The sequence below is a fragment of the Geotrypetes seraphini genome, chromosome 19 (genome assembly GCF_902459505.1).
Source record: "Geotrypetes seraphini chromosome 19, aGeoSer1.1, whole genome shotgun sequence".
In the NCBI taxonomy this organism is placed as follows: Eukaryota; Metazoa; Chordata; class Amphibia; order Gymnophiona; family Dermophiidae; genus Geotrypetes; species Geotrypetes seraphini.
The window spans coordinates 31,589,901-31,613,092 of NC_047102.1; the positions used below are offsets into that span (position 1 = coordinate 31,589,901).

A 23,192-nucleotide genomic window follows, 5' to 3' on the forward strand; every position below is an offset into this window, starting at 1 on the left:
TGGCAATTTTATGATGTTTTTTACATTCAAATTGTATGCAGCAAAATGTCATGCAGAAGGCAGCCCAATTTTACAGAAGCAGCACTATTATAATTTATTTCTCTTTTAATTATTTATAGTCAGCTACTTTATCATATTTCCCTTCTGTCCTGGTGGGCTCAAGGGGATTAAGTGACTTGCCCAGCGTCACAAGGAGCAATGAAGGGTTTGAACCCACAACCTCAGGGTACCACTGCCCCCCCCCACTCAGATATTAAACCACATGTCAATTCAAAAGCCAAGTATATATCCTCTTGATTCACAAGCACTCATTTTTCTAGCATAAATATCAAACATGTACCTTCAACACTTGTCCTGTTCCTCTTTTGCAAACTAGTGCCGAGTGCTCAAGAGCCATGCCATAAGCCCAAAGCACTGTGTATTCTCCACAGGGACTGGCCCCCGATTGAGAAGCCCAAGATGAAGAGGCAGCCTGAGACCTTTGTCCTGCTGAAGGTGAGGCCTGTGAGGCCAATCTGGAGCCAGGATGACTTGCAATCCGGCAGATGACTAGGCCCACCATGGGCCAAAGAGGGAAGACGTAAAGGAGACCGACACTTGGCTAGGCTGGATCAACATGTCCAACCCTGAGCTTCCCGGTTCTGCTCTTTGGCTGAAGAAGCATTTGGCCTTTGCATTCTTGGCTAACGCCATCAAATCCATCACTGGTTTGCCCCAGTTTTGCACATTTAGATTGAACACCTTGTGCGAGAGCGACCACTCCCCCAGGTCCAGGAATTGTCAGCTTAGAAAGTCAATACTGTAAGGAACTCCTGGAGAAAAAAGGAAGTTAGATAAATTGTATATAATAAATTTCTATGCTTTTTGTCACATACACTCAGAAAAGTGTAATTCAGCCAGAAGCCGAAGCTCCGATAGCCAAACCCACCGCCCCATCACTGTGTAGGAAAGTATTGGAAAAAAGATTTAGTGTCTTTCAATGGCAAAAGAGAAATCTTCCACTTATCTCTTAAAAGTGTTCAACAGGTCCCGACATGGACCATGTTTCGCAGTTCTGTTTCAAGGAACCAAAAAAAGAAAGGACTTGGTAGTTCAAGTGCCAGAAGATTAGTGATAGTGCAATTGTAACAGTGATCGCATATTCATGTATGCTTGATTAGCAAAGACTTCTCTGCTTCTATTTTCATGTAACGAAAAACATGGTCCATGTCGGAACCTGTTGAACACTTTGAAGAGATAAGTGGAAGATTTCTCTTTTGCCATGGAAAGACATTAACAATTTTTTCAGTACTTTCCTACACAGTGATGGGGTGGTGGGTTTGGCTATAGGAGCTTCGGCTTCTGGCTGAATTACACTTTTCTGAGTGTATGTGACAAAAAGCATAGAAATTTATTATATATAATTTATCTAACTTCCCTTTTTCACCAGGAGTTCCTTACAGTATTGATATCTTATTTCATTTTTGACCTCCTAAACCTTATGAGATCTAATACACCAATCTCCCTACCACCTCTATATATTGTAACTTAGAAAGTCAGCCTGAACATTTTCCATTCCAGCCATGTGGGCAGCGAAGAGAGCCTGGAGATAAGCTTCTGCCCACCAGAAGAGCATTTTAGCTTTCAGCCACGAGGGGGGTACGCCTTGTGCCCCCCTGCCTGTTCAAGTATGTTATCGGAGAACACTCTTACAGCATTTCCCTTTAAGACGTCCTCTAGAGCCTTCAGAGTTAGACACATGACTCTGAGTTGCAAATGATTTTGACAGTCCCCGCAATTAGCTCCCCCGCTGAACAGGCTGGCATCGGTTGTAAGAGTCATCCAATCTGGGATCCGGAGAGGCATGACCTTCGATAGGGGTGCATCCTGAAGCCACCAGCTTAGGCTGACCCTCGCAGTCCTTGTCCAAGGAAGCTGCATCTGAAGAGGATGTCTTTGCGGAGACCACCGGGACCTAAGAAAGTCCTGTAGAAGTCGTATGAGCTCTGGCCCAGGGGACAACCACCAAGAAGCCTAGCACTTGAAGATAGTGCCAAACAGAGTTTGCAAGCCCAAGAGAGAGATAATTTGTCTTCTGAGCTTCAGTTTGCATGGCATGTCGAAGCGAATGCCCAGGTACTTCAGACGCTGGGTTGGGTCCAGATGGCTCTTCCTGAAGTTGACTATCCAGCCAAAACGCTGCAGCAGTTCTAATGACGCACTGCCAGCTCGAACTCCTACCTGAATGGGGCTCTGACTAGCCAGTTGACCAGATAGGGGTGAACTTGAATCCCCAAGCACCAGAGGTGAACTGCCACCACCACCATAACCTTGGTAAATGTCCAGGGGGATGTTGCCCGGCAGAACAGGAAATCCACAAGCTGGAAATGATGCTGAAGTACATAGAACCGTAGATACGTTCTGTGGTCCAGAAAGATGGGAATGTGCAGATATGCTTCCATGAGGTCGAGAAGCTAGAAATTCTCCTGAAGCTACTGCTGCAATGACTGAATGGGTTGTCTCTATGTGGAAATGAGGAACTCTCAAAAACAACATTTGTTACCTTGAGATCCAAAATAGGCCTCATCTTTGGTGCCTTTCTTTGGCATGACAAAGTATCTTGAGTATCTTCCTGAGCCTGAGTCATTGTTGGGGTCCAGCTCTATGGCCCAAATGGAGAGTGGCTTGGACCCGGATCTCCTTTTCTACAACTTCTTATATCCCACACACAATGGTCCAAGGAGATTTTCTCCCATCCCCCAGAAATGACAACAATTGCCCCCGATATGTGAGAGCAGGGTCAACAGCCTGGCATCATTGTGTCTTTTTGGAGGGTGGGTTGAGACAAAAACCAGCAGCCTGCTGGCACCTGAAGCTGCTGAAATGCCATGGTCCCGCCCCTCCTCTGAGGCAGGAACGCAGCAGAGGAAACAGCTCCGAAGACCTATAGCAGCTTGCAGAGATCACTAGCACCAGCGATCTTCTCTGCAGGTTGCTGCTAGTAGGTAAATGGAGCGGGAGGCCACGGAGAACACACAGGCCTTGGGGGGGGGGGGGGGGTGGAGTTCTTTGAGATCTATAAACCGAGAAGAGAGCTTAGAGATGTAAATGGGATGAAATTAAGATTGGAGGGTAGAATGTCGACTATGCATGCTATGAGCATCAATGATATCTGGGGCGTAGAACTATGGAATGCCTTGCCTGGTATCCTACGGTTTTGTATGAGGAGGATGAATTTTAAGAAAATGCTGAAAATTCAATTATTTGCCAATGCCTTCTTATGCTAAGGTATATTTCAGTTGATAATCGCCTTCTAGAATTTTTCTGACATCAAAGTATGATTTAAAGCTTGTTTGTACTTCTGAATTGATTGAATTTGTGCTCTATCCCTATTATAACAGGGACGATTAACGATGTTGTCTTGACATGTCTGTTATAAGTGATAATCGGAGGGAAACAAGATTTTATGTATGTGATATGGAAACCCAGTGTTCTCCCTAGCGTCTTTTATCCGGGCGCTACGCCCAGCTAATTTAGATGAGCACCCGGCTGTCTTCTTCGAATGACGCGCTTCCCCCCTAGTCAGTGTCTCACCTTTAAAACGCTCAAGTGCTAGCTCTGTGAGAAGATCCCCAAGGAGGCGACGTTGATGTGTAAGCAGTGCAGAGGTTTTTGGTGCGGGCCAGCGAGGTAAGTGCTCCGCTGCTCACATGAATTCTATGAGCGCTGGAGCATTTACTGTGCTGGTCTGCGCTAAAAACCTGTAACGCAGCTTGATAAAAGGTGCCCAAAGTGACGTCTATCACAAATGAAGGGCCAGAAAAGGAGTAAATATTGAAAACCGAAAATAACAAATCATATGATGAACAGGAAATGCTAAAATCTGAAAAGCCATGTGGATATATAGTGAGTGCAAGTCAATAAAGTAAACACCCACATATACATAGCAAAATAAAAAAAATTCAGCTTGTGGATAAATCGTGGGCGAGAAAGTAAAAAATTAAAATAAGCTGATACTGCTGGAAAAAAAATGTTATGTATAAAAGATAGAAATAGTAATATCGTCATCTGTGGGACATGGTACAAAAAGACAATGAATGTGAATGGACTGAAAAGTAAAAGATACACTATTTCAATTACAATGGCACCATCTGGTGGAAATGGTAAAAAAAAGAAAATGAATGTGAATAGGCTGCAAAGTAAAAGATACAGTATTTCATTAAACAATGGTGCAAAACCGTCACAAAGGACAACAAATGGACTGCAAAGTGAAAAGAGATGTAATAAAGAAATGTTTAAAAAAGTAATATATAATATTTATTAAAGTCTCAGTATTCATACAGAAAAGGTGAAGGGCATCAAGCTCATGACTATGTTCTTTGTCGACGTTGCCTACCTTAAAACCAAATACAATCAAACTTTATGACACTCAACCAGTTTGGAACAGAACCAGAAGAGGTCAGCGAGAAAAAGGAACTGCGCATGCCCAAGACATTCAAAAATCCCCAAGGGCTTCCCTTTCAAAGATGCAGTAGGGAGTATTTTTAACTTTGCAGCCCATTCATCATTCATTGTCTTTTTTACCATCTCCACGAATTGGCTATATTATTTTCTCACCCACGATTTATCTACAGGTTGATTTTTATTTTATTTTGCTATGTATTTGTGGGTGTTTTCTGTATTGTCTTGCACTCACTATATAGCCACTTCGCATTTCACCTGTTCATCACATGGTGTGTCCTTTTTTTTTTTTTTTAATCTTTATTGATTTTCAAACTTCAATAGTGCAATACAAATGGTAAATGGTTTGTACTTTGATGCTTTCTCCGCTTGACTTATTTGCATATTTTGTCATGCTTTGTGTTGTCTGGATCTTCTCTTGTGATGACTTACCCCCTCTTCTACGAAACTGTGATAGCAGTTTTTAGCGCTAATAGAAGAGGGCCGAGTCTTTTCTATGCATGTCCCCAGGGGGGTGTCAGGTCAAAAGCGCACCGGGATAAGGGCGCGCGCAGACAACTGAGCACAAAGTGGAGGCGCGCGCTGAAGAAAATGACTGTTTTAAAGGGTTCCGATGGGGGGTGTTGGGGGGGAACCCTCCCACTTTACTTTATACAGATTGTGCCGCGCTGTAACCCCCCACATTTTACTGAAAACTTCACTTTTTCCCTAAAAAACAGGGAAACAGTTAAGTTTCTAGTATGAGGGCGGTTACAACTTCCCAAACCCCCACAACACCGCCGCGATCTGTATTAAGTAAAGTGGGGGGTTCCCCAACAAAACCCCCCGTCGGAGCCCCTAAAGACACTCTTTTTCTTCGGCGCGCACTTCCATCTTGCGCTCAGTTGTCGGCGCATGCCTTTGTCTTTGGCGGTTTTGTCTATGAACCGATTATTATTATCCAGTATTTCCTATTACACACATAGATATCTTTCCAGTAGTTTCAGCTTATTTTAATTTAATTTTTACTTTCTCACCCACAATTTGTCTAGAACTTGATTTTTGTATTTTGCTATGTAGATGTGGGTGTTTTCTGTATTGCCTCGCACTCACTAACCCTCTCTTCTATTAAACTGCGTTAGCAGTTTGTACCGCAGTGAGCTGCACTGAATGGCCCGTGCTGCTCCCGGCACTCAGATGAACTCTATGAGCGTCGGGAGCAGCGCGGGCCATTCAGTGCGGCTCCCCGTGCTAGAAACTGTTATCACAGTTTCGTAAAAGGAGGCCATAGAGTTCCTATGAGCGTCAGGAGCAGCGCAGGCCATTTAGCGTGGCTCTCTGCGCTAAAAACTGCTAGTGCAGTTTGATAGAAGAGACCCCAAGTCATTGAGATTTGTGTGTGTGATAGAGGAAATATAAATCCCACTTGATAAAAGCGTCCCTTTACCTGCAAAGGACTGCATAGCTCACATCGATAACTCAGCTTTTTTGATATGAAAAGTGGAAGACTTGAAGTTCCATCTCAGGTCTTTTGGTACAGCTCTCATTCCTCCTCTGTCTGACAGCAGTGACTCTGGGCAACAGCCAGGGATGGATTTCCGATGAGTGATCTGTGTCTAGAGGTGTCTTATGCCATGACTTTAAAGAGGGAGCTGCATCTGCTTTCTCCTGCGCAGGCTTAAACCTGAACTATGGTTAATCGGAGGGGGTTCCCCACCCCCTTTATTTGGTTTTAGAATTTTAATTTGTGAACCCTTTTGACTTCTATTACAAATAAGTTCAGAATAAACAGTAACTCTGAGCCGTACAGGACTCCAGAGTCTCACAGGGTCCACTAGCTCCAGAAACTGATGAAAGCATATAAAAAGCTCTAATAGGAGGGAGAGCTCATATCATGCTGGGAGGAATAAAGATTAGAGCAGGAAGAGAAGGCAGTCAAAAATCAGCTTAGGGGCAAGTGAGATGTGAATGGAGCCTCCCCCCCCGCCCCAACACATTAATGGGTTCTATTAATGGACCTCGCTCCTACCCTGCCACATCGCCAGTGCCAAGATCCTGTCTTACACACAGAGTTCTTCCAAAGCATCTCCTCCTATTCTAGTATACTTGCTCTGCCAACGCACCTCCTTTCTGCTCTGCTGTTCCAGTTCTGAGACCCTCACACAGACAAAGAGATCCCTCTGCCAATGCATCTCACTCCTTCCCTGCAGCACCCTCTCTACTGCCTTCAGCTACCTATTCCATTCATTCTCTACATGCATCATTTCATTTGTCATACTTGTGTTACAACTTCTAGATGTGTGGTGATTGCATGAGACTCTGCTGAAAATCTGCTTTCCCGCTATCTGTATTGTGTTCATGCTATTATGACTATCAGGGGGACACTTACATAGGGCTCTGAAGATCTGCTCTTCAGCTGTCTGTGCTGTATACAAACTGTATGCATCTTATTAGAAAATTCTCAGGAGGAAATCAAATACCGAGGAACATTGGTTGTTTCACTGGTTTTTAAGCAGGACCTGAATTTAATTATGAACGCCTTTTTTTTATTTCCCCATAGTCTTTTTATGGGTCAAAAATTTAGAATTTTCCCAGATGTTACTAAAATAATAATAATAATAATAACTTTATTCTTGTATACCGCATTACCATGGAAGTTCTATGCGGTTAACAGATGAAGAGACTGTACATTTACTGCAAAATTACATTTTCGGCGACGCTGCATTTACAGTGAAGTTAATTTTTACAGCTAGGTTACATTTGCAATGAAGTTACATTTGCTGTAAGTTACATACAGCGATATTACATACAGCAGTGTTACATATGGCGGTGATACATACTGCAAGGCAAGACAAATCATGGGCTGCATACGAAGGGGTTTCGTCAGTCGTAAGGCGGAAGTCATTATGCCATTGTATAGATCCATGGTGAGGCCCCACCTGGAATACTGTGTGCAATTCTGGAGGCCGCATTATCGCAAGGATGTGCTGAGACTGGAGTCGGTGCAAAGAATGGCCACCCGGATGGTCTCGGGACTCAAGGATCTACCATACGAAAAACGGTTTGACAAATTACAGCTATACTCGCTCGAGGAGCGCAGAGAGAGGGGGGACATGATCGAGACGTTCAAGTATCTTACGGGCCGCATCGAGACGGAGGAAGATATCTTCTTTTTCAAGGGTCCCACGACAACAAGAGGGCATCCGTTGAAAATCAGGGGCGGGAAACTACGAGGTGACACCAGGAAATTCTTTTTCCTGAAAGAGTGGTTGATCGCTGGAATAGTCTTCCACTACAGGTGATTGAGGCCAGCAGCGTGCCTGATTTTAAGGCCAAATGGGATCGGCACATGGGATCTATTCACAGGGCAAAGGTAGGGGAGGGACATTAAGGTGGGCAGACTAGATGGGCCGTGGGCCCTTATCTGCCGTCTATTTCTATGTTTCTATGATAAGGCAAAGCAGAGGTATTTAGTATGGGGAGTAATGAAGAAGGGATAATTAGTTAGATTGAGTGATCCATTTTGTTAAGTCATTTAGTGTCTGACAGGATTGGAGGAGTCGGAGAGTCTGGAGGTAAGTCGGAATTAGAGGAGGAGGCTAGTAAGAGGGGGGGGAGAAGTTAGATGAATTTGTCAAAAAGGTAGGTTTTGATTGACTTCCTGAACATTTGGTAGAGGGGGAATTGGAGATGACGGTAGTGAGGCATTTGTTCCATTTGCCCGCTTGGAATGCTAGGGATCTGTTGAGGAATTTCTTGTAGAGGCAGCCCTTCAGGGAAGGAAAGGAAAACAGGTAGGTGTTTCGTGTACGGGAGGGGCCAGCAATTTCAAGGTGCTCCGATAGATAGATTGGTGAAGAGCCTGCTAAGGTTTTGAAGCAGAGGCAGGCAAATTTGAAGATGATCACAGGACCGCAGAAAGTTGTTTCTAGTTATAAGGGAAGAAGCTGTAAAAATCTGAGCAAATTTCTTGTTATCCTATCCATGTAAATGTCAGATAAAATATGTATTTGTTGAGCCAGAGCAGCTTCGAACCTTTTTGGATGCAAAAAAATTAATGCAATAGTATTAGAGCAGTAAAGAAAAGCAGGCCGGTTTATACCGCATTAAGCTTTACTTGTGTGATGTCTTCTACTGTGAGCCCTGCCACCTGCCTCACAGGCCCCTGGCTAAGCACCATCTGGTGACCCCTGCTCAGTGCCGGGTGAGCCGCAGGCTGAGCCCCCGCAAGAACTCCACCTGCATGGCCCAAGAGCTGGAGAACCACTGCATGTACTGTGTGCAGTGGAAGATGCCCGTCTGCTACCAGTGCCTGGAGTTGGGCAAACATTCCAGGGGCCATGTGGAAGCTGCACAAGGTGAGTGCACGTAATTAGTGCTGGAGGGGTGCGGCAGCAACCAACACAATCCGTGCATTGGCACTCCACACGGGCGGGCCACCTCTAGGGATGGTAGGATGGGCAAGCTGCAAGCACAGAGAGGCTAAATAGCTTAGCCCATGCTGAAAGGATAATTGGGCTACCCTGGTTGATTTTGCGGCCACGGTGGGGGCGGAGAGCAGTGCTGCATGCTGCAAGCTTCCCTGAGTACTTATCAGTTTGTGGAGGTTGTGTGTTCTCACTGCTTTTCCTTTCTCAGAGTGCATTGCCAAAATCCAGGCTTCCTTTTGTGCAGTGCAAAGGATTTTCTGCAGAAAGGGGAATTAGCAGAGGAGTGGTGGCGTGCTAGGCAGTTTGGCTACTGAGGGGAAAGGCAATACCCAAAATGTAAACAAGCTTAAACTAATCTGACTATCAGAAGGAAGCAGGGTAACAGGAGGGGCCTAGTTACTAACAATTTTATCCCGTTTGGTGCCTATGGCAATGGAAAAATATGAGTTCTCATTTTAGATTTTTCTTTTACTGGCCTTTTCCTTCCAAATCTTTGCTGAAAGCCAGTTATATTCAGGTGCACTGTTAATCTCTGTGCAAGTGGACTTAGCAATCAAGTTGGAATTAGGTCTGGATGCATTCTAGCTGGATATAAATCTAAATTACTCAAAATGGATGGGAACTTAGTTTGCTAATTGAACTATCAATAGGATTAGTTTGACTTTAACACAATTTTACAGTGTTTAAACAAAAATAACTTTCCTATGTTGTCATCCCAAATTGATATCAAATACTTAAGCAGGTAGGGGTGAGTGAGGGATGACTTTAGCAGGTTAACAATTGTATAAGGTGGTTAGGAAATGCACTTTACTCTTCATTTCATAACTTTTAGCAACAGAGAATTTCAGAAGGGACATTTCAGAATAATGGACAGGTAGAATTTTGCAAATGAAAATAATATGCATTGATAAGCAAGTACCTACTGTTTCTGTGCATTAGATTCAACATGAGTTTGAAGTTGGTTGAGTGGTTTGAAGTTGGTTGAATACCACTCTCTCAAGTATGGTAGTTTTGAAAGAAATGGAAGGTTTGATACTGGCCAGTAGTTATTTGGAATAAGAGGATCTGCATTACTTTTTTTCAAGGGTGGCTTAAATGCTACTGGACCATTACCTAAGTGTCAAACCTTAAAGGAAGTCATATTGAGCATTGGAAAATAATAATAATTAATTCATTAAAATAGTGCACATTTAATTTTTCCTGCCACCAAATTTCCCCGGCCCACTCCATCCGGCTACTTTTTCGTGCCACCCGGATGGAAAAAATTTCTGGGAGAACACTGGAAACACCATGCCCACTGCCCCTCCAGTGTACCTCTTCAAATCTTCACAGGCAGTGAGCAGCATCTCCTGCCTGCTGCTCATATAGGCCTGAGCTCCCTCCCTCCAATGTCACTTCCTGGTCCTGTGACCCAGATATCACCTCAGGAGGGAGCTCAGGCCGGCGCGAGCAGCAGGCAGAAGTTGCTGCATGCTGCCGTTGAAGATTTGATGAGGTATTCTGGGGAGGCTGTGGGCACGGTGGGGTAAAGTTCAAATGCTTGGTGCTTGGGCCATGGTAAACTGTAGATAATTGAAACTAAATCTGCACATACGAGAGCCCTCTTGTACAATATTAGATAGGACAAAAAACATACACAGATTGATACAGAATTCAGGTTAGAGGCAGGGAGGGGAAGTGGGGAAAGGAGAAAGGTAGGAAAACAGTGAGTATAGTGGAAGAACAATCAATGAGCGTCAAAAGCATTGTAAAAGAGCCCTGTTTTCAAGGAAGACTTGAAATTCTTGAGACAGAGTTCTGCCCTGATTTGAAAGAGAATTCCAGCAGCCTCATTACCATCCCTGACTATACAGTAAGACCCATCCAGCAGGTCCAATTATATACCCCCCCCATTAAGTATGAGGTCCCATTGTTGTTTCCAGTCACATGAGACTCTTTCCAGCAGGTCCCATTATACCTGATTACGTATTAAACCTCTCCAGAAGGCTGAATTACTGTCCCATAATTTGGAATAGCTTCTTCCGAGCTAGCTGGTTCCATTATTACCCTGTGGCCATTGCAGAGTCCTCATTGCTGCTTTTCCGGTCCAATCCTAGCCTGTGAATGGACGCACTGTACTTCTGTTTCCCCAGCTGAATAATAGTTTGAATCTCATCAGCAATGTCCTGCCGACTACTCTCCTCCATGGCTGTGATAAGTTTCTTCACGCAGTCTTGGTTATCTATGTTCTGTGTGGCCCAAGAGAAAAGCATCTCCTGGATCTGTCTGTCCAGGTCCTCCCTGTGGGACACATATAGTAGCATGAGTGAATGTCAAGCTGTTAAGCATCCCCGCGGGAAACCATCCCTTGTCATTCTTTAATGTCAGTCAAGTTTCAAGTTTTATTAAATTTTGATTTTACGCAATATCAAATATTTCAATGCGTATTACATAATTGAAATGTACAATAAAAAAAAACTGGGGTGACAAATACAAATACAAATAAGACAAAATTATACAAACTAATCATTATGTATTATTAATACAAACTGAAACAAGTGGGTAAAGAAAAATGGAATTACAATTTAAAAAAAAAAAAAAAAAATTTTTTTTAACAATTAAGGTTTATATATAAGGGTAGGGTAGGTGAGAAAAGTGATGAAGGAAAGAAAGAGAGAAAGAGAGAGAAAAAAAAAAGATGTTTTGATAGAAAAGAAAGAAATGTAAGATTAAAAGAACTCTTTTAATTTCTATGTTGATGTTCTACATATTTGATTCCTTTGATGTTCTGCATATTTGATTCCTAAAGGATAAATATTATGTTTATTATCATTATCTATTTATGTATTGAATGCATCTCTATAAAGAATGGTTTTCAAATCATGTTTAAATTTGTCTAGTGATGTTTCGTTACGTAAATAAATAGGTAGATTATTCCACAGTTGAGGTGCTTGCACTGAAAATATAGTTGTTCTTCTTGTCCCAATTATTTTTAATGAAGGGATAGTTAGTAAATTTTGTTGTGTTGATCTTAGCGTCCTTAACGAAGAATAAGGGATTAATAGTCTATCTAGAAATAATGGCGCGTGTACTTGTTGGATTTTAAATGTTAGTAATGCAATTTTAAATGTAATTCTACACCAGCATTCTTTAATGCAAGGCTTGAGGGACAGTGGCTGAGCCCATTCATACTCTGATTCTTCCCTCTCTCCTTAAAGAATGACATGGAAATGTTTTCCCTCGGTTATCCACGGGGAACGGTGATGAATTTTGTCACCATGTCATTCTCTACTGAAGACTGAGAACAGACTGATTGTAGATGGGACTTGACAGCCCACTTATACTACTGTCAAAAGTCAATTTGTTCTCAGTCTCTACCTGCTGGCAGAGGAACATAAACCCATCTGTCTGCGCCGGTCTGGAAAGACGATAAAATGTAATCTTTTTTTTTTTTTTTTTTTTTTTTTTAACTTTTTATTTATAGAATTTTCATTCTTTCAATACATGAATCACATATTATAAAATGTATAATAAAATATATATGTATGTACAAATTCATATCATAGATATTCATCCCTTTCCCCTATTAATTGTTTTTCCATTTTTCTTTCATATTAATATCTATATTTCCCACCCTAACCCTATATTACTATTATCAATGTGTTAAGATATCTGATCTCTAGAATAATTAGTCAATGGATCCCATATTTTCTTAAAATTTTTAATATTTCCTTGTTGTAAAGCCAAAATTTTCTCCATTTTGTAAATGTGACATACCGAGTTCCACCAGAATGTATAATTTAGTTTGGTAAAATCTTTCCAATTTTGTGTGATTTGCTGCATGGCAACTCCTGTCAATATTAAAAGTAATTTATTATTATTTGCTGATATTGGACTCTGTGTTCTCATTGCAGTACCGAATAATATGGTATCATATGAGAGTCCTACGTGATTTTCTAGTAATATATTTATTTGGGGCCAAATTAAATTCCAAAAAGCTTTTATACAGGGACAAAAAAAAATTAAATGATCCAATGTCCCTACTTCTATTTTACAATGCCAACATCTATTAGATCTAGTATTATCTATCTTTTGCAAGCGCGTCGGGGTCCATAACACTCTATGTAATAAAAATAACCATGTTTGACTCATAGATGCTGACTTTGTTAATCTTAATCTCCAGGACCAGAATTTTGGCCATTGAGATGCAGAAATTGTCTGTCCAATCTCAATGCTCCAAATATCCCTAAGTCCAGTTTTCTTTTTTTTATTTAGAAATCCATTTATTAATTTATACCATTTTGCGGCTTGGTGACCCAAGAAATCCGTCTGGAAACATAAAACTTGCAAACTATATTGAGTATTGAGAATTTTCCATTCAGGGAACCCTACCTGAATGGCTTGCTTCAATTGCATCCATTTAAAAAATTGTGTTTTATTTAGTCTAAATTTATTTTGCAATTGTGAAAAACTAAGCAAGGAACCTTCTGATATGACGTCATTTAATGTTCTTATTCCTGCAGTTATCCATTGTTTCCAGACGATTTTAAATCCGCCAATTCTGATCCTGGAGTTTACCCATATTGATTGATTTAGGGATTTAGCAATTGGTTCTGGTGTCAGATTATTTATGTATCTTAATGTTTTCCAAGTATCTAATAAGATTCTGTGTTCTTTGTATCTTATAGGCATTGATATAGAAATTAAGTGTTCTGGATTTAAAGGGAACAGGAGCCGCCATTCTAAATACAGCCAATCTGGTACATTTTCTAAGAGATCTGGGAGGATCCAATACATACCCTGTCTTAAAATATAGGCTTGATGATACCTATAAAAATTTGGAAAATTTACCCCCCCTTCCATAATTGGTCTTTGTAATGATACTAAAGCGATTCTTGGTCTTTTCCCACACCAAACAAATTTTGTAAGAATATTGTTAAGTTTTTTATAAAATGACCCCTGAAAAAATATTGGAATCATACTCATTTGGTAACAAACCACAGGCAATATCATCATTTTAATTGTTTGAATTCTTCCCCACCAAGAAAGATGTAATGGATTCCATTGCTCACACATTTCTGTTATTTTTTTCAATAAAAGTTTTTCATTCTCTTTGACTGTGTCTTCAATTGTATTTTTGATCATAATTCCTAAGTATTTTATTCCATCCTCTTTCCAAATAAATGAATATGGATCAAATAATCCTTTGGTACAATGAACATTAATTGGGAGGATTTCAGATTTATTCCAATTAATTTTATATCCAGAAAATGTACCGTATTTTTCTATTAAATTAAGCATACATGGAATAGTAATTTCCGGTTCTCTTAAATATAATAATATATCATCTGCATATGCAGATAATTTAAATTCAAAACTGGTAAATGAGATTCCCTTTATTTCCCTAGTTTTTTTTATTGCAATTAATAAAGGTTCTAGGACAACATCAAAAAGTAATGGAGACAAAGGGCATCCTTGTCTAACTCCCCTATGCAAGTTGAATTTAGTTGATAAATTATTGTTAATATATAATCTTGCTCCAGATCTTAAAATTTTTCAATGTACCGGTAATCTTAAAATTTTTAAAAGATTATCTATGGGGAGCTGATTTCACCGTAAAGGGGCATACCAAGAAAAGTTTTCCAAGTTTATTTAAGCTTGATATACCTCTTTAATTACCAAAGCAGTGTACATTGTACAAAATTTATTTTTAAAAGTTTTAAAATCTAAGGAACATAGGGAAAAGACAACACAAAATGCAACAAATAACTGGTAATACTTGCTACAAAAGGGAAATGAAAGGAGGGGGGAATTATCTGAACTTTGCCCGTTGTCTGAGTCTCATATGTAGGGCTAGTCTCAGTTAGGGCGCCGGTCTTTGACCAGAGGGCTGCCGCGTGAGCGGACTGCTGGGCACGATGGACCACTGGTCTGACTCAACAGTGGCAATTCTTATGTTCTTATGTGTTCAGTCCTAGCTATAAATCTCATAAACATCTTTAAAAAGCACTCTCTCATGTCATCAGCAGTCAAGCCTTGGAAGAAGCAGCTAACTTATGAGCATTAATGATTTTCCCAGAATAGAGGAACAGGCCTTATCTGTAAGTAAGGGGGAGTCCTCATGAGTCAGTGTTAAAAAGTTTGAATATCACCATGTACTCCAAAGGAAGCCAATCATATATAGGAGAAGTGGAAAACATGATTCCCTTTGCAGACTAATTGCTGCATTCTGAAATGTCTGTATCAGATATTGACTAACCCCTGCAAACACCGTATGCCCGTAATCCAGTTCTCATGCCTGCCCCAGCTTCTTAGCACTTACTTGTTGTTGTAGCTAATTCTCTCTAAGTGCTGGAAGGACAGCCCTAGGTTCAGCCCAATGCTTCGCCAGTCTATACCGATACGCCGGGCAATAGAGAGTAGGTTGGCCTCTGTCAAGTAACCAGTTTCAGCATTACCCAGATTCAGTGGGGGGAAGGACTGACACTTCCTGTTTTGATGCTCACCCACAGCAGATTTCAGTTTCTGGTAACAAGAAAAGAAACAACTTTGATCATCCTGGCAGGATCTAGTATGGACTTCAGGTCTTAACTGCACCAAACCACCCAGAGCTACCCAACAAAAGAACCCAAGTTGAGAAACACTGTTCTACATCTCCCCTGGTGCAGTACAGAAAGTCAAGGACCATATTTAAGCAGTACAAGGATTTAAGCTAATTTTTGTTCAGTTTAAGCTCTCGCAGGAGCAGGTGAAAGTGTGTCTGAAGTGAGGCAGTAACAAGCATTTTTCTTTCTGGCACAGATAAGTACAACACATAAGTGGTTTGTTAAAATAACAGTTTGGGCTAATCTTATAATGGGCTTCTAAAGTGAGAAGGAAGACAACTATTTTGCAACTTTCTTATAAAAGACAGACTTTATAAAACAGTGCATTCATTCAAGACATGGACTTATCCTGTTCAAGAGTGTAAATGTTATCACATGCCTTATAAAATACACCATTTTCAATCCTACCACTTCCAGTAGAAGCACATGCCAAGTATCTACTACCTACACAAGCAAACAGAGGACACTTAAGAAACAACCAAGCAGGGAGAAACCACTTCAGACAGCAGACCGACAAGTGGACAGCAATGGAAGCAGCAGACAGAAGCAGGATGTTGAGCTACCCAGTTTTCTGCACCGTTTGCCTTATGTATGACTACCTCCCCTCTGGGAGGCGGTCTTATGTATGCACTCGATGCGAGAAACTGGAGGGCCTGAAGAAACAAGTTAGACTCCTGGAAGGCAGAAGCACTCTGAGCAGTGGAGGAGGAGGACAGAGAGGCAGAAAACTTCAAGACAGAGAAAACCATTGAGAAAAAAGTCTGGGAGTTAGAGAAGTTAATCGAGGAGGCATACAGGGAGGCCATGGAAAATCACAAGCAACAATGGAACTGCCAAGATAAACCCACAGTGAGTGAAGACCACCTGGAGGATAACCACATGGAAGAAATGGGTGACACAACAGCGACTCCTGGAAACAGCGGAGGGAACCCACAGGAAGACGAGTCCCAAGCCAACACCAGGTAGAGGGAAGATGGAAGTGCACAGAGGACATAGACCTACGGCTGGAGAGATGGACATACACCAGGGACCACAGACCTGCAGCTAGAGAGACAAGAGAAGACAGAGAGGAGTTTCAAGTTTCAAGTTTATTAGGATTTTATATACCGCCTATCAAGGTTATCTAAGCGGTTTTTACAATCAGGTACTCAAGCATTTTCCCTCTCTGTCCCGGTGGGCTCACAATCTATCTAACGTACCTGGGGCTATGGAGGATTAAGTGACTTGCCCAGGGTCACAAGGAGCAGTGCGGGGTTTGAACCCACAACCCCAGGGTGCTGAGGCTGTAGATCCAACCACTGCACCACACACTCCTCCTAGTGATCGTCGTGGGGGACTCCATCATCAGACAAGTCGACAGCCACATAGTGGGAGGAAGAAAGGATCGGCTGATGACCTGTCTACCGGGAGTCAAGATAGAAGACATAGTGAGCCGCATCAACAGGATCATCGACAGCGTGGAAGAGGAAGATACAGTGGTGGTGATCCATGTGGGGACAAACAACGTGAGCAACAGGAACTACAGCAGAAAAGGACTGAAGGACCAGTTCCGGATGCTAGGAAGGAAGCTGAAGACCAGAACGCCAAGGATAACATTCTCAGAGATCCTGCCGGTATCCAGGGCTGATGAGAAGAGGTAGATGGAGCTGCAAGCAGTCAACACATGGATGAGGCGCTGGTGTGAAGAAGGATTCCACTTTGTGCGCAACTGTTCGACATTCTGAGGAAAGAGCAAGCTATTCAGGAAGGATGGACTCCGCTTCAGTGGAGATGGAACGAGGCTACTTGCAAGCAACATCAAGAGAGAAATTGAGAAGTTTTTAAACTAGGAAGAAGGGGAAAGCTGACAGTCAATAGAGAGTCGATGGTTCGGGAACCGGTATACCCAGAGGATACCGTGCAGGAAGATAGCGGGAAAGACTCACCAGATCATAGGCAAGACAGAAATCCTGACAGATCAAAAGAGACACAAGAGGGAAAGAAATGCAAGAAAGTAACTCAAGTGTATGCACACGAACGCAAGGAGCCTAAGGAATAAGATGGGTGAACTAGAAGCTATGGCACAAAAAGATAACCTTGACATCATAGGCATCACAGAAACATGGTGGAATGAGGAAAGTGTCTGGGACACTGTGCTGCCGGGATAAAGCTATACCGCAGAGACAGAGTGGGTCAAAAAGGTGGGGGCACTGCCCTATACGTTAAAGAGGGAATTGAGTCTACTGGAGAGAACACACCGGAAGTGAAGAATAAGTTAATCTCTATGGGTAAAAATTCCAGGAACAAATGGAACGGAAACGAAGATCGGCATCTACTACCAACCCACAGGGCAGTCCGAAGAAATTGATGGAGAGAGACAGACGAGATTAAATGCAACTGCAAGGGAGGCAACGCAGTTATCATGGGTGACTTCAATTATCCAGGGATAGAATGGAACCTAGGTACCTCCAGCTGCAGTAGGAAGAACAAGTTCCTGGATGCTGTGGGCGATTGCTTCCTGGAACAACTCGTCAAGGAAAATACAAGAGGAAATGCAATTCTAGACTTAATTCTAAATGGACTACGAGGACCGGCGCAAGATGTAGAAGTAGAGGGGACGCTGGGAACAAGAGTTCACAATATGATTCGCTTCGACCTGGACACAAGGGCGAAACATCGATCCAGAACGACAGCACTGAACTTCCGAAAAGGGGATTACGAAGGGATGAGACTCATGGTGGGGAAGAAGATTAAGAAGAGGATAAGTACTGTAAAAACACTAGAGCAAGCATGGTCCCTTTTAAAGGACATGGTCACTGAGGCACAAAATCTATATATACCATGTATCAACAAGGGATCCACGAGGAAAAATAACAAGGAACCGGCGTCGTTCACTGTAGCGGTGAAGGAAGCGATCAGAGACAAGAAGACTTCGTTTAAGGAATGGAAAAGGTCAAAAACGGATAGAAACCGGAAAAAGCACAAACAGCATCAAAGAAGGCGCCATAAGGCGGTAAGAGGGGCCAAAAGAGACTATGAGGGAAAAATAGCCAGAGGCGACAAACTTCAAGCCGTTCTTTCGATATATTAAGGGGAAACGACCCACGAAGGAAGCGGTGGGACCGTTGGATGACCATGGAATAAAGGGAGTGCTAAAGGAGGACAAAGCCATCGCTGACAAACTAAAACATTTTTTGTGTCTGTATTTACCGAAGAGGATATACACAACATACCGGAAGCTGACAGGCTATACACGGGAAACAAAGATGGGAAACTGACAGGGTTGACGGTCAGTCTAAAAGAGGTATGCAGACAGATTGATAGGCTTAAAAATGATAAATCTCCGGGACCGGATGGCATCCATCCAAGGGTAATCAAGTAACTGAAAAGGATTATAGCTGATCAAATCGGGAAGGATTCCGGAAGACTGGATAAGGCGAATGTTACACCAATCTTCAAGAAAGGTTCGAGAGGAGATCCAGGAAACTACAGACCGGTAAGTCTGATCTCGGTACCGGGAAAGATGGTAGAGGTGCTGATAAAGGACCACATCATTGATCACCTTGACGGATACAATCTGATGAGGACCAGCCAGCATGGCTTAAGCAAGGGGAGATCTTGCTTGACGAACTTGTTGCACTTCTTTGAGGGACTAAACAGGCAAGGGTGAGCCGGTCAATATTGTATATCTGGATTTTCAGAAGGCGTTTGACAAGGCATGAATGACTACTTTGGAATCGAGGGTGACATATTCATGTGGATAAAAAACTGGTTGGCTGATAGGAAACAGAGAATGGGGGTAAATGGACAATACTCTGTCTGGAAAAGTGTCACAAGTGGAGTGCCGCAGGGTTCGGTTCTTGGACCTGTGCTCTTCAACATACTTATAAACGACCTGGAAATTGGTACGACGAGCGAGGTGATTAAATTTGCAGACAATACGAAGCTATTCAGAGTAGTGAAGACGCAGAAGGATTGTGAAGACCTGCAACAGGACATAAACACACTTGAGAAATGGGCCGCAACATGGCAAATGAGGTTTAACGTGAATAAGTGTAAGGTGATGCATGTTGGTAACAAAAATCTTATACACGAATACAGGATGTCTGGGGCGGTACTTGGAGAGACCTCCCAGGAAAGAGACTTGGGAGTATTGGTCGACAAGTCGATGAAGCCATCTACGCAATGCGCAGCGGTGGCAAAGAGGGCGAACAGAATGTTAGGAATGATTAAGGGGATCACGAACAGATCGGAGGTTATCATGCCTCTGTACCGGGCCATGGTATGTCCTCACCTGGAATACTGTGTCCAGCACTGGTCGTTGTACATGAAGAAGGACACAGTACTATTTGAAAGAGTCCAGAGAAGAGCAACTAAAATGGTTAAGGGGCTGGAGGAGTTGCCATACAGCAAGAAATTAGAGAAACTGGGCCTCTTCTCCCTCGAAAAGAGGAGATTGAGAGAGGACATGATCGAAACATTCAAGATACTGAAGGGAATAGACTTAGTAGATAAAGACAGGTTGTTCACCCTCTCCAAGGTAGGAAGGATGAGAGGGCACTCTCTAAAGTTAAAAGGGGATAGATTCCATACAAACATAAGGAGGTTCTTCTTCACCCAGAGAGTGGTAGAAAACTGGAACGCTCTTCCGGAGGCTGTTATAGGGGAAAACACCCTCCAGGGATTCAAGACAAGGTTGGACAAGTTCCTGCAGGTAGGTTTGATCTCATTTAGGGCTCTGGTCTTTGACCTGGGGGCCGCTGCGGGACCGGACTGCTGGGCACGATGGACCACTGGTCTGACCCAGCAGTGGTAATTCTTATGTTCTAGTTCATATGAGTAGAGGCAGTTTTTAGAAAGGACACCAAACTCAGAATATGGACTTCCAAGCCTGTTCATCATATATTGACAGCCATTTCTCATGTATTTTAATAAAGGATCTGCCAACATATAGCTTACACTAAATACATAAGATATGGATATCTATGTGCTGAAGATGGCCAACATGAACATCCAATTTACATACTGAAATGTGCAAATTATAAACTGCAAAAAGCAAGCAAAATATCTTTGTAACATTTTAATACCTTGCCCGTCTACTGTTATTAACATCATCCAAGTAATTAAGGAAGTTCTGGATCTAATGGAGGGATGGATGTTAGAATTCAGGCTTAAGCTTAACTCGGAGAAAACCAAATTTTGCTTTGCCACTTTATGCCAAGATATTTCTGAAACTTCAATCGTATTAAAGACGGTCCAATACCCAATTAATTCTACCTTTAAGATTCTGGGGGTCATTATTGATCAAAATCTGACTATGGGAAACCAAGAATCTCAGGTAGTTTGGAAGGGATTTCATACACTTTGGAAATTGCGCACACTGAGGGCATATTTTGATTTCTCTGCATTTAAATTACTGGTACAGTCGTTAGTGCTCAGTAGTGCTGCCCGATTCACGATTCAAATCGATTCACCGATTCACTTTGGGTGATTCGATTCGAATCGATTTACAACGACAAAAAAATCGGCCTCCCAATTCGGTGATTGACCCTCCCTCCTCGCCCCTAAAGCAGGAGCGGCAGCGCTGCCTCTTGATGGCTGGCCGCTGCCACTCCTGCTTTAAAGGGCGAGTGGGGAGGGTCAGTTGGGAAGTGCTGGTGTCTGGCTTCCCCCCTGGTCTCCCAGCATCAATTTACCTAATTTCAGCAGCCTGATAGGATGGGGTGTAGGCCTTCAGGGGGGTGCAGGCCTTCGGGGGACAGGCAGGTCTTCAGGGGGGACAGGCAGGCCTTTAGGGGTGGGGTGTAGGCCTTCAGGGGGACAACAGACCTTTAGGGGGGGACAGGCCCTCAGGGGAGGGGTCCTGGTGTAGAGGTACACGGAGGGATGGAGGGAAGGGGGGAGGTTCATAGAGACTTGCAAATGCCAGACTTTGGGGGGAAAGAAATAAGAGAGGGAGAGAGATGGTGGACAATGGGATTTAGAGATGAAAGGAACTGAAAGGGAGAGATGGTGGACCCTGGGGTGGTGGGGAAGGAGGGAGAGATGCTAGATGAAAGGGTAGTTGAGAAAAGGTGGATCTGTGGATAGAGACGAAAAAAAGGAATGATGCCAGACCTCCAGGGGAGGGAAGGGAAACGGAAGGGGAGGACAGAGATAAGAACATAAGAATTGCCGCTACTGCATTAGACCAGTGGTCCATCATGCCCAGCAGTCCGCTCATGTGGTGGCTCTCTGGTCAAAGATCAGCACCCTAACCGAGACTAGCCCTACCAGCGCCTGTTCTTGTTCAGCAGGAACTTGTCTAACTTTGTCTTGAATCCCTGGAGGGTGTTTTCCCCTATAACAGCCTCCGGAAGAGTGTTCCAGCTTTCTACCACTCTCTGTGTGAAGAAGAACTTTCTTACGTTCATAAGGAATCAATCCCCTTTCAACTTTAGAGAGTGCCCTCTCGTTTTCCCTACCTTGGAGAGGGTGAACAACCTGTCCCTATCTACTAAGTCTATCCCCTTCAGTACCTTGAATGTTTAGATCATGTCCCCTCTTAATCTCCTCGGTTCAAGGGAGAAGAGGCCCAGTTTCTCTAATCTTTCGCTGTACGGTAGCACCTCCAACCCCTTAACCATCTTAGTCGCTCTTCTCTGGACCCTTTCGATTAGTACCATGTCCTTCTTCATGTACGGCGACCAGTGCTGGATGCAGTCCTCCAGGTGAGGGCGCATCATGGCCCGGTACAGTGGCATGATAACCTTCTCCGATCTGTTCGTGATCCCCTTCTTTATCATTCCTAGCATTCTATTTGCCTTTTTTGCCGCCGCCTCACATTGCGTGGATGGCTTCATCGACTTGTCAATCAGAACTCCCAAGTCCCTTTCCTGGGAGGTCTCTCCAAGTACCACCCCGGACATCCTGTATTCGTGCATGAGATTTTTGTTACCGACATGCATCACTTTACACTTATCCACGTTGAACCACATCTGCCATGTCGATGCCCATTCCTCAAGCCTGATTATGTCACGTTGCAGGTCTTCACAATCCCCCTGCATCTTCACCACTCTGAATAACTTTGTATCGTCTGCAAATTTAATCACCTCGCTCGTCGTACCTATGTCCAGATCATTTATAAAGATGTTAAAGAGCACGGGTCCAAGCACCGAGCCCTGCGGCACCCCACTGGTGACGCTCTTCCAGTCCGAGTATTGTCCATTTACCCCCACTCTCTGTTTCCTATGCTCCATCCAGTTTTTAATCCACATAAGTATTTCACCCTCGATTCCATGGCTCGCAATTTTCTGAAGTAGTCGTTCATTCGGAACCTTGATAAAAGATTGATGGTTAGCATGGAGAAAGAAGAAAGAAGGAGACCCTGGCAAGCAAATTATCAGAAGACAACCAGAGCCTGGGACCAACAAGATTTGAATAATGACCAGACAACAAAAGATAGAAAAAATAATTTTATTTTCTGTTTTGTGATTACAATATGTCATATTTGAAAAGTGTATCCTACTAGAACTGGTGTTAGACCACAAACATGAGCTAGGATTTAACAGAGAGGAAATGTCTTTTTTGTTTGTTTATTTTGTTTACACCACAGTGCCAGTGTGGTTAAGAAGAGGCTATAAAAGGAGTGAAGAGGCTAGAAAATAAACCTACCAGGATGTTTGAAAAAACCCCAAAACAAAACACCCACTTAATTGGGCAGGAAAATCGAATCGAATCGAAAAATCGATTCAATAGGCTGAATTGAATTTTTTTTCCTGAATTGGGCAGCACTACCACA

The 23,192-nt window shown here is 42.8% G+C and overlaps 1 protein-coding gene across 4 annotated transcripts in view; it reads right to left on the reverse strand.

Annotated features, from left to right (window-relative positions):
- Positions 1-9,919: 9,919 nt before the first annotated feature.
- PIDD1 (p53-induced death domain protein 1) overlaps positions 9,920-23,192 on the reverse strand; it is a 38,377-nt gene continuing 25,104 nt past the window's right edge. For 2 of the 4 annotated variants that reach the window (XM_033928157.1, XM_033928156.1), the window contains 2 exons: positions 15,151-15,353; positions 9,920-11,129 (listed from right to left, as the gene is read on the reverse strand). In XM_033928157.1, the coding sequence (XP_033784048.1) occupies positions 10,892-11,129; positions 15,151-15,353 (441 nt within the window). In that variant the 3' untranslated portion in view covers positions 9,920-10,891. Of the gene's footprint in view, positions 11,130-15,150; positions 15,354-16,435; positions 16,478-23,192 lie in introns of those variants that run through there. The other 2 variants (XM_033928158.1, XM_033928159.1) reach the window with 2 other exon arrangements.